We start from the raw sequence: 11,395 nt of genomic DNA on the forward strand, positions 1-11,395 counted from the left end.
AGGTATATAATTCACAAACATCATTAGACCTACCTTGTGTATTGTTCCTAAACTGGCTGTGGCAGAAAATTTGGCCCAATTTGTTGCTCTTGCTAACCATTCCAAATTATCTCTGTAATAATACATGACATTTTAGCTCAATTTTAGGCTGTAGGATACATAAAATGACACAAAGCAGTAATTTCTCCAGTAGTTGATAACTGGTCATTGATTTGAAATAGAGATAGGTAATTTATAATAATACATAAGTAATTTATAATAATACACAATTGAACAGAGATAATATATAATAGATATGAATATAAAAGCTATCTTAGCTAAACTTTAGAAAGTTAATAATAGAGATTTAAGTGATTATACAGCGCTTGGATAAGATAGAGAATATTATTCTAACATTGACTAGTTACAAGCTTGCAGGTAAATTTGCTGATATTAAAGAAGCTGAATTCATAATACATGGGAGACAATTCATATATCTCCATCAAACTATACAATAGCTCAGCTTCGTCTGCATATGAAATTAATACAAATACTATTGTCAAATAAACTAAAATAATTTTGAGATTTTTTTTTATTTACCTGAGGAACTGATCACAGGTTGTTCCACAGTGCATGTACGAGTTAGCAATAACAGTAGCTGTATGACAAACGGAGTTACGAACAGCTTCCTATAAAACAAACACGACAAATTCATTCACAAATAATAATGGGTAAACTTTGATACAAGAGAAGAACTGTTGACAATATATATTGAAATACTTTTTTGGTGCCTGACTTCTGTGTCTGCCTCAGACTTCTGTGCCATACATTAAAATTCTTTTCTGACTAACAAGTTTATGATGTAAATAAATTTCACAACTGTGCCTTTAAAGTTGAGTTAAGTTTTTTGTTACATGTAGGTGCAATACCTTTGTGTTTTTAAGTAACTCACATTTAAATTCTTTTCTGACTAACGAGTGTGTTTATGATGTAAATTAATTTCACAACTGTGCATTTAAAGTTGAGTAAAGTTTTTTGTTACAAGAAGGTGCAATACCTTTGTGTTTTTCAGTATAAGCATGTCTGTCTTGTTGTTTCGGATCAGGAACTGTAGATGCAGGTTGATAGTTATGTCCCCTGACAGTATATTTTTTAGCTTCATCATGTTATCTTGAACTTTTACTTCGGCTTCACTCTGAAACATAAAATAAAAATACCTAATATGTACACTTACATGTTAATCAATGAGGTCATATCAATATTATTTTTATATGCCAGATCAACATGATAGTAATCAAATTGAGATATGAATTATCAAACACTCTGAAATATGAAATAAAAATATTTATTACGTATACTTATATATGTTAATCAATGAGGTCATATCAATATTACTTTTTATATGCCAAACCTTTATCAACATGGTAGTGATAAAATTGAGATATGAATGATCAAAGTGAAAAAATGGTAAGCTGGCAAAAGGCTATCTGAGTGATGATCTTGTATGATAAGCCAAAATCTTTCATAAGGAATAAAATATCACAATTCACTTGACAGACATATAATTGAGTATGTTCCTCAAATACCTTAAGATAAAAAAAATAAAATTACAGTAATTGTTAAAGTTTATAAGTAATATTTAAACATAAAAGATATCATTTCAGCAATATTGATTAGAAGTAATCTCATCACTCAGGGATCCATCTAGCTCTGATTTATTACCGTTTATGGGTAAATTTCCCCTCAAGGAATGAATTCCCCTCTGGCCTTAAATTCCCCTGAAGACTTAAAAATTCCCAATTTGAAGTTAAAAAAAATACCGTTTTTGTAACACAATTTTCCCCTGTGACTTATTTTTCATTAATTTTTTATGACTTTTGTTTGCAAATTTCTTCATATTTATCATACAGCTACTGCATATTTAATGATAAACTCAAATTTTTCATTATTGAGCTTAAAATCTTGCTCTATTAAATCTAAAAATAAAATTAGTTGTTTTACAATACTTCTTGTCAAAATGAATATCATTTTGAACCAAAATAAGAAGATTCAAATTCCCCTATATTTCGCCAGACTTTTCCCCTATTTTGAAAAAGGGTATTTCCTCTAAAACCTAGATTGATCCCTGTCACTCTCATACATGGATATAGTTATGGGTGGGCTATACACTCACCTCAGGTTCCACCTTGCCTATCTGTATCTCTCTGTTAAAAACAAAAACAGAAAAATGACAAACCAAGCAAGCAATCATTCTCATTCTTAAATTTTTTTTCAACAAGTTAAAGTGAACAGTCGGGCAAGGATGGCTAAAGTCGGTAAAAAATGGTGTGAATGTATCCAGTATAATTTCTTATGAAATGGAAAAATAAAATCTCTCATCAAAATCTGTCTGCGTACGAAGAAATTAATTTAAAGTATAGAAATTCTAAAACGTCCTCCCGGCTCACTATGTCCGTGGTTACATTTCCACGCAGCTTCACTTTCAATGCTTTTAACTTTTCTTTACTTTAATGGTCAGAACTGGGGTAAGCAGAACTTGACCTTCGTATTAATATGTGAGAACTTTTGGAAGGCCAATGAACGCATTTAGACTGGTTTTCTTTGCCCGACTATTCACTTTAATATCAATGATCAAAAAACACTACAAGGTATATATTGATACTCCAAAAAGATAAAATCAGTTTCTGTTGAATTTTGATATATATTTTTGAAAGTAACGGTTTTTCATAGAACAATTTTTCAGTTTATAGAAAAACTGTGCGAAAACAAAAATTCTGAGAATATCTAATACTTTCATTTCTTCTAAAGTTTAAATGGTTAATTTAACTTTCAATGGATGTTTACAGCGAAACAAAATACATTTATCCTGTTATATCTTCTATGTCATCAGCAGTAATACAGATGGGCTGAATAACCATGCCTTATCACAAGTTACCTTTCAGTTCAGGTAATTAAATTAAATCAATTTCAATTAAATGTATTCTGAAACAAATGTTACCCAGAATCTCCATCTTTCTCCTCCTCCTTTGCGTCGGACACTGTGGTGACGATGCGCCCTTTCTCAGTCCCTGCTACGGGACCAGAGGTTCGGAGTCCATTACCGACTCGCTGAAGAAACTGTTGTGTGGCACTGTCGTATAAATCAAAGGCGATCTGGTACGCCATCAAGATGTCATTCTGAAACACACAAAGAAAGGTTTGATACTTTATCTATGACAGCTCTTTGTTAGTCAGACAAGGAAGATCAAAAGGATGTAAATACATGAAACAGAATTGAAATGGGCATTCATACAAACAAATGTATATAGTAAAACCCATTGTAACAGCCACTCCATAATTGTTTAGTAAGACCACATTCCTGGAGGTTCTAAACACTTTTCACATTTTAACCTGTGTATAAAGATCACTAAGCTTTTAAACCTTTTTATGATGGGTCCTTGGGTTAGGCTCCCCGGAATTCCCAAATGTTTATTCAACTGAACCTTACCGTTAAGTTAAACGCATAACCTGAAGACAAATTTTGATTTTAAGTGATTGGAACTGTACACTCCCTGGATCATGTGACTAAATCTCATACTAGATAAATCTTTAACTGCTAAGTGACCATCAAAGTATGGGCCGAAGCTACCCGTGAGTAGATTTTTTTTATGTGTAAATAACATCCAAAATGACCCTATATGTAAATATTCAATATTTTTTTCTTAATCAAATATCAAACTTATGTTTACCTCGGATCCTTGCATCAGTTTTTCTAGGATCTCGGAAACCGACTGGGGATCATCTAAGAAAATATAGCACTGCAAAAGAAAATAATATCAGAATTGTTATCTATTAATCATGTTACAACGTTTAAAAATTTATTTCAGATCCATTCTTAAAATATCTTCAGTCAGAGGCATTTCTTAGGATAAAGTAGATATATTTTCTCATGTAATCAGTGATACAAAGCATTTCGTTCCTTCCCCAGAGTACCATTGTATCATTTTTCATCTCCAAAACAGTATATACCAATAATACAGGGGATCTTGGCGCCTACCAAAGAATGATCTATGTCTGACAATGGAAAGAGGGACCTTTTCACTGCTTTTCAAACTTTTTATACTACATATAAAATATGAAACAAATCGCTTTAGTACTTTCTGAGAAATAGCGGTAACAAACTTTAACTATCAAAATAGAAGATGGCAGTCTATTGGCTATCTTCTTCACTGATCGGTCCCAGAATGCAATATGCACAACAAGGGCCCCAAGCTGAAAACTGCACATAAAATTTGAGAATTATCCCTTCAGTACTTTCTGAGAAATAGTGATAACAAACTTTAACTATCAAAATCCAAGATGGCTGCCTGGCGGCCATCTTGTTGACCGATTGGAATAGCCTACCATCTGATGATGGTGGGCTAAAAATAAAGATAGAATGGTGTATCTACCCCAAGGAAAAGATTAGTAATTACATCATGTGGGGAAATTGTGCTGCTGTTTCTGAAATTAAAATTATTCTTTACATACGAACAATAACAAACAAGCGATACATAAGGGGGATAACTACGTAAAACTAAAATTTCCGACACATAAAATATGATACTTCAGGTAACATTAAGAATTGCTTCTTTGAGTGTACTATTTCTTTTTCTTCCTTTGTGTAAACACTAAGCGTACCAACCTGGCAGACATTGATGTAGTCGGGTGTCCCTAATTCCATGTAGAGTTTCGTGAGAACGGTGAGAATCTCGTTGCGGAATTGACGATGTTGTATCAAAGACATGCACACTTTCAGACTGTAGGACAACATGGCAGCCACATCATCCTGGAGGGGAAATCACATAAGATTGATACCAAAGGAAGCACCATAGTACAATAAAAACAAATTTATACAAAACCTTAGATTCTCGAATATAACTGGTTTTAGCAACTTTTTATGTATGATAAAATTTTGCATGATTCTGTTGATACATGTACCTGTTCGGAGTAGGTTTGTCTCCATGTGATAGCATGTAAATGATAGCCTTTATAGTGCTAACCTCAAACTCTAGGGAGAGAAAACCATTTGTCTAGATCACTACCACACAAACCAGAGGGTAACCAGTAACGCATGAAATTATCATTTCCACTCAGGTATTTTTATAATAAGATATACATACAGTATATTATTCTATCTCATACATTTTAATTTCTTTTATTTATTTTTTTCATTATTTTTTCTCTCTATTTTTGCCATTTTTTTTTCTTCTCAAAATACAAAACATTTCTTCCTAAGCTGTTAACTTACACTTTCCAAGATGGCCCTCCTGAAGATGTCAATCCTACGTGTCTCCAGTGCAATGCCCACCGCCTGTATAACATAAAAAAAAACGAATATTTATTTCAGTTAGCAAACATTCTACACCCTTTATTATTTATCAGCCATCAATCAGACTATACCACATATCAGGTTATTTTCTCGGGTTTGAGTATTTTCAGTATCTACAGGTATTGCTATGATCATGAAAATTTAACATTACAGCAAAACCAGTCATAGCAACAACCTCTGTATAAAGACCACTTTTATAGGCCTAGGGTTGTGTATAAAGACAATTTTTCTATAAAGGCCTCTTGGTCCCTTGGGTGGTGTTTATAGACGCCAGGTTTGACTGTATTTGTTTTCTTGAACAAGATGTTGTATTCAATGTAATTAGCGCCCCCCCCCCTATAAGCGCCCCCCCCCCCTTTTCTAGAGAAGAGTTGAAGTTGTATAAACACTCCCTTTCCACGGATTTAACAATTTTAATACATATGATGCCTCTAACATTAGCATTGTTTCCCATATTACATGAGTCTTTTACATGTCAATCACAACATAATGATGCATTTCATACGATAAAAGGCATATTTATGTTTACTCTGTAACAGACTATTGTACCACAAGTACAGAAAGATTTTAAATATGGCTGCCTTTTTGTCCACATCTTACACTTTGGTTTATTAGTAAGCACTTCCTTTATTACAATTATTTAAGCACCCTGGGCGCTAATTAAGATGAATACAGTAGCCAGAAAATAATTATAATAAAAAATAATGTAACACGCTTTTTTAACTTTTGATTTTGGTCTTTAATATAGTATCTTTACTGACTTAACTCTAAATTTATCAGGGTTTTAGATTGATTAGAGTAGAAATATTATCAATGAAGTAAACTTATTACAGATAACAATTAAAATCTTATTGCACTTGCCTGTTTGTACTGTTTGTCATCAAAACACCTCTGGAACATGCGGTTAACGATGGTCTCCAGACGGGGGTCAATCTCCTTTTTATCATCAACCTGTCTGTCAGTGTTCCCTTGCATGCCTTTCGTGTAGAAGTCGATACACTTGGCTACAAAGCAGAGCATTCAACAGTTAAAGCACACAAGTAAAATCTGGACATTGAACGATGTTAATGATTAAACTTTTAACATTGAGAAGAAAACAAACACTTTTTAGGGTTTTGAAACTTTTGAAGTACAGAGGACTCCACATAATCGAATAACGGTTATTTGAATATTTCGGTTATTTGCATAAAATTATGCGGTCCCGATTTTTTCCTTCTTTATCTTTGTTTTTCAACTCCGTGTATTTGAATAGACTTTTACATGGCCTCCGGTTATTTGAATAAAATATTTGGGAAATTCTAAAAATAAAATAGAATATTTTTAAATTTTGCAATTAATTAACATTTTTCTCCCAAAAATGGAGAGGAAGGGTGAGGGGAAGAGAGTTTGAGCCAAATGAATTATATTATGCAACTGTTAGGTATATTCTTTAAATAATGACATTTCAGAGTGCAATTTATTTAACAATTGTGTTGAACACACAAGCTCAAGTGTAGAGGTAAAATAAAGGTAACTATACCAATTGTGGTCTCCACATATTCGGTAGTGTCGTTGACATTAAATAGACCTCCAGCTCCAAGGGCATATGTCAGAGATTCTTCAAAAGCTCCTAAATGGTAGTATACCTGAAAACGAAACATTTCCTAGAAGTTGTCAGATGATTAAAGTGAATAGTAGAGCAAAGAAAACCAGTCTAACTGCCTTCACTGACCTTCACAAAGTCCTTTCATACCAAAACGATGGTAAGAATCTGCTTATGTTGTCCCGTTTTGACCATTGAAATTATGGAAAAGTCCTGTGTAAATTTAGCACAGTTCTAAAAATAAATTTGCCCAACTTTTTGAAAGCGAGTGGAAATGTCAACACGGACAAAGCCAGACGGGAGGATGTTTTAGGATTCCTTTGATAAAAATTTATTTCTTCACATGCAGAGTGATTTTGATGGAAATTTTATTTTTCTATTTCATATGAAATTATACTGGATATATTAAAACCAATTTTACTGGCTTTAACCTTCCTTTGCCTGACTAGTCACTTTATTGCATCGAATTTGAACTATTACATATATATATATACAAAATAAGATTCCCACATATATTGATTGATTTCAGACCTGCCTACCTAATTTTGTTGTGAAGTGTAGTTTGTTGAGAGAGAAAAAAAAGAGTAGTTTTCGAAGAAAAAGAGTAGTTTTCCATATGTATATATGACATCAAGATTTTGAGAACAAATAACAACCACTTAGAGTGTTTTAACACTATGATATTTAATTCATAAAGATGTTTAGTTTGATTTACTATATTTAAAGTCCTATTACCAACCAGGGTCATTTAATGACGTTCCCTCATGCATTTAGAAGCACATGTTTGAAATAATATTAATTATTTCAAACAAGAGATCCCAGAGGGATATTGGCACCCACTAAAGAATGATCTATGTCTGACAATGGAAAGAGGGATCTTTTCTCTACTTTTTAAACTTTTTTAAACATATACTACACATAAAATTCTAGACAGATCGCTTCAGTACTTTCTGAGAAATAGCAGTAACAAACTTCAATTATCAAAATCCAAGATGGCTCCTTGACAGCCATCTCGTTGATCACTCGGTCCCAAATCCCAATATTGCCAACTAGGGTCCTAGGGGAACCTACATGTGAAATTTGAAACAGATCCCTTCAGTACTTTCTAAGAAATAGCGATAACAAACTTTAACTATCAAAATTCAAGATGGCTGCCTGGCGGCCATCTTGTTGACTGATCAGTCCCAAAATACATTATGCACAACTAGGGCCCTAGGGGAACATACACATGAATTTTGAGACAGATCCCTTCAGTGCTTTCTGAGAAATAGCGATAACAAGAATTGTTAACAGACAGACGGAAGGGGGGCACACATGAAAATGGGAGGATCTCCCCATCGTGCAGAGGTACACAAGAGAAGAGAAATTATAGAAGTGCCCATTATTAATGATTGCATACTGTGCTATATACATGAATATTTGTAAATGAGACAGATATTCATGTTGCATTTGCATTGAAACCATGATGCTCTATAATCATGGCCGTGAAAGTGTTTTGAATGCATAGAAGCATTTCAATGACATTGATGTGTGGGTGCGTCTGATTGGCACCTAGAGTTATGCCTTTTGAAGATTGTAGCCAATATTTTTGTTTTCTTATTTCTTAACATTCAAAAAGCATAGAAAAACAATTACAAAGCTTAAGGCGTAATTTACTGTGCGAAATCGTAGAAGTAGGCAGGTCTGTGACTTGCATTACTAGAATCAATCATCAATCTGGCTATGGTCAGTCTGGACATACCAAATAGTCAGTCTAGATCTAGACAAATGAACAGTAGCAATTACTAACCAAATATTTGACAAAGCTTAGTTTAGCTTACCTTTGATGCTACAAGAGCTGCCAACTCTTTGTTTTTGAAGCCAATATCTTCATACAGAATCTCACTAAAAAACAAATATTAGTAAATTGAATCAATTTTTTTTCTAATTTATGGATGTGTTCCAGTCCAGCTGTTCATTTGCTATAGAATTCATTTATTGAAAATTTAAACAAAAAAATCTATAAATATATAAAAATCCTTTGAAAAGTACAGGTTTTCTTCAGAAGTATTGAGTAATTTACTAGGAAATATGTAAAAAAAAAAAAAGAAATCTTATAATCTTATTATCAACATAATAAGCTTTCTGTAACAGGAGAGGAGAAAATGTAGCGGCCAGACCGGGATTCAAACCTGGGACCCTCCGAACACTAGCCAAGTGCTCCCTGGTCACCAATGATTGACCCAGTCCAATCCCGCTATACTCCTCCCTCCTTTCTGGAAGTCTTCGCCCTCTAAGACACACAAGACTCTTCTAAACACCACCACCGTAGGTTATTTAGTTGGGCGCCAATTTTGTAACAGGAGAGGAGAAAATGTAGTGGCCAGACTGGGATTCGAACCCGGAACCCTCTGAACACTAGCCGAGTGCTCTACCGACTGAGCTACCTGGTCACCGATGATCGACGCAGTCCAATCCCGCTACATTTCTAAGTATTTCTCTGCTTATACTCATGAATTACTGTATAATTGTATTGAATTCTATGATGATTTGAACAAATTGTAATATACTTACATCTTATCCACAGCCTCAGAAATCTCTGCCCAAAATACATCGACGATCTTATTTAGTTTTTCTAAGGCAAAGACCTGTAAGAATAAAATGATGCAATTACATATCCCCAAAATAAGGGTGCACGTCTCAAAAATTTATATATATTTCAACTTACCAGCATTTCTTTAATTTGAAAAAAAATAAATAAATAAAAAGATAATATCTAAATTGCCCTTATATTAATATAACTGTGTAAATTTATCCAACTGAATTTGAGAACTAAGTTTGATTTGTTTTTCATGGGTGTACAAACCTTTAACTGTGGTTCTGGCTCATCCAGCAGGGAGATAACCCCAGCTGCAATTAGACAAAACAAATTTTATATAATACAAAAGCAAATACATAATCAGCGATAACGTTTTTAATGACTCAGTGTAATGTTAGTTCGACTTGATGCAATTCAAATTCAAAGTCAAACCGAAAATAGAATAAAGAAAGCATAATTGATCAGTGTCCATTTGGAAATATTAGTCAGATTGTTTCATAAAGGATCTACCTTACACATTTGAAAGAGGTTTTAATTCATTTTCAATTAATTACTGCACACACTTGTCTTTGTATATCTTTCATTGTTTTGTTCTAATGTCGTAAGTTGTTTTTCTAAAATGGAATTTCGAAAATAACTTATTGTCCAAGTACGTGATGACTGAGGCGATTATTTCATTCTGTATTGACAAATGGCGCTATTGGCAGTTCTTTTACCTGCTGAAGTTATGTTCATCTTCATTTTCTTGGCTCTATATTCAGCTCAATGTTTTATATTATGATCCCACTATGACTTGACAACTTCGGATCTCACGCCGGTCTGGAAAGCGGATCCGGAAGTGCGAGAGTTTGCGAGATTCGACGTGATTTCGCATTTTGGATACAAACAAACCCACATGGCTCCTCGTGGCTCGGGTGGTACAGTGTAATGTTTACGTCCGCGTCTGTTTAAGATGATAAAAGAGCTTTGAGATTACTTTTTCTGTTAAATCTTGGATAAAATATGACCTTTGGACGAAAATAACGATCCTACACGTCAGATTCAGCAACATATAACCGTGGTTCGAATGAATATTTACCGTACATTATATATAACAATATACGCTATTTTTCTTAGTAATATACATCTCTGTACATAACGTTACCTGTTCACCGCAAAAGTAACAAAGATTAATTTATATTCATTAAGTTTATGTGACTGTCTGGTTAATTTTATATCATTAGTTTCCATTTCATATCTAGAATATATTACGTTTTAAAAAGTCATTCTGTCAATATTTTATGGATAAATTTAATTAAACATACAGAAAATGTTTAAATATATATCATTTACATGATATACAAGCATTTTCACACCAGTCAAAAATAACTTTGAATGCAGCAAAAACCAGTCCTGTTGTGCTTTTGAGACACTTTTTATTTTATAATAAGCTATCAGTAATACAATCATATACCTTATAATACATAGCTTTTAAATAAAAAGATTTGATTCATATTAATCAGTTATCTAGCGATACCCTTGCAAATCGTCTTTCATTAAAATATATACACTTGTATATTATTTTTCTTTGCTGTTTTAAGTTCTAAAAGTAGTGTACATGAAAATAGCTTAATTGTCCCTTATTAAAACTGATTGCTTTATAAAAGATAATGCGGAATTAAATCCACTTCAAACTATGTGACGTCTTCCACTTACTGCAGGCTACTCTACCCAAGTACCAATTCAGCTTGTTTTTATTTTTTTATTACCGGTAAACACAATATGTTGATGATCCCAACCCCGCAAGTTATCTTGACCGAATATTGCGCCATGGTCCAATAATTATAACTTTTTAAACATACAGGTAAGCCACAGTATCCAGCTAACAGTTACCTCAAGGTGGCTGTATCTCCATTTGCCCACTTTT

General features: G+C 33.4%; 1 protein-coding gene across 1 annotated transcript in view; it reads right to left on the bottom strand.

The window, feature by feature from the left end:
* Window positions 1-10,343, bottom strand: part of LOC138308195 (26S proteasome non-ATPase regulatory subunit 1-like) — a 206,243-nt gene extending 195,900 nt beyond the window's left edge. The window contains exons 1-14 of the mRNA XM_069249141.1: window positions 10,206-10,343; window positions 9,757-9,800; window positions 9,465-9,538; window positions 8,732-8,795; window positions 6,849-6,954; window positions 6,191-6,333; window positions 5,249-5,311; window positions 4,643-4,786; window positions 3,708-3,776; window positions 2,978-3,156; window positions 2,153-2,183; window positions 1,037-1,174; window positions 580-668; window positions 34-112 (exon numbers count right to left, since the gene is read on the bottom strand). Of these exons, the coding sequence (XP_069105242.1) occupies window positions 34-112; window positions 580-668; window positions 1,037-1,174; window positions 2,153-2,183; window positions 2,978-3,156; window positions 3,708-3,776; window positions 4,643-4,786; window positions 5,249-5,311; window positions 6,191-6,333; window positions 6,849-6,954; window positions 8,732-8,795; window positions 9,465-9,538; window positions 9,757-9,800; window positions 10,206-10,230 (1,248 nt within the window). The 5' untranslated portion in view covers window positions 10,231-10,343. The remainder of the gene's footprint in view (window positions 1-33; window positions 113-579; window positions 669-1,036; window positions 1,175-2,152; window positions 2,184-2,977; window positions 3,157-3,707; window positions 3,777-4,642; window positions 4,787-5,248; window positions 5,312-6,190; window positions 6,334-6,848; window positions 6,955-8,731; window positions 8,796-9,464; window positions 9,539-9,756; window positions 9,801-10,205) is intronic.
* Window positions 10,344-11,395: the final 1,052 nt, after the last annotated feature.

The sequence above is a fragment of the Argopecten irradians genome, chromosome 14 (assembly GCF_041381155.1).
Source record: "Argopecten irradians isolate NY chromosome 14, Ai_NY, whole genome shotgun sequence".
Classification (NCBI taxonomy): domain Eukaryota; kingdom Metazoa; phylum Mollusca; class Bivalvia; order Pectinida; family Pectinidae; genus Argopecten; species Argopecten irradians.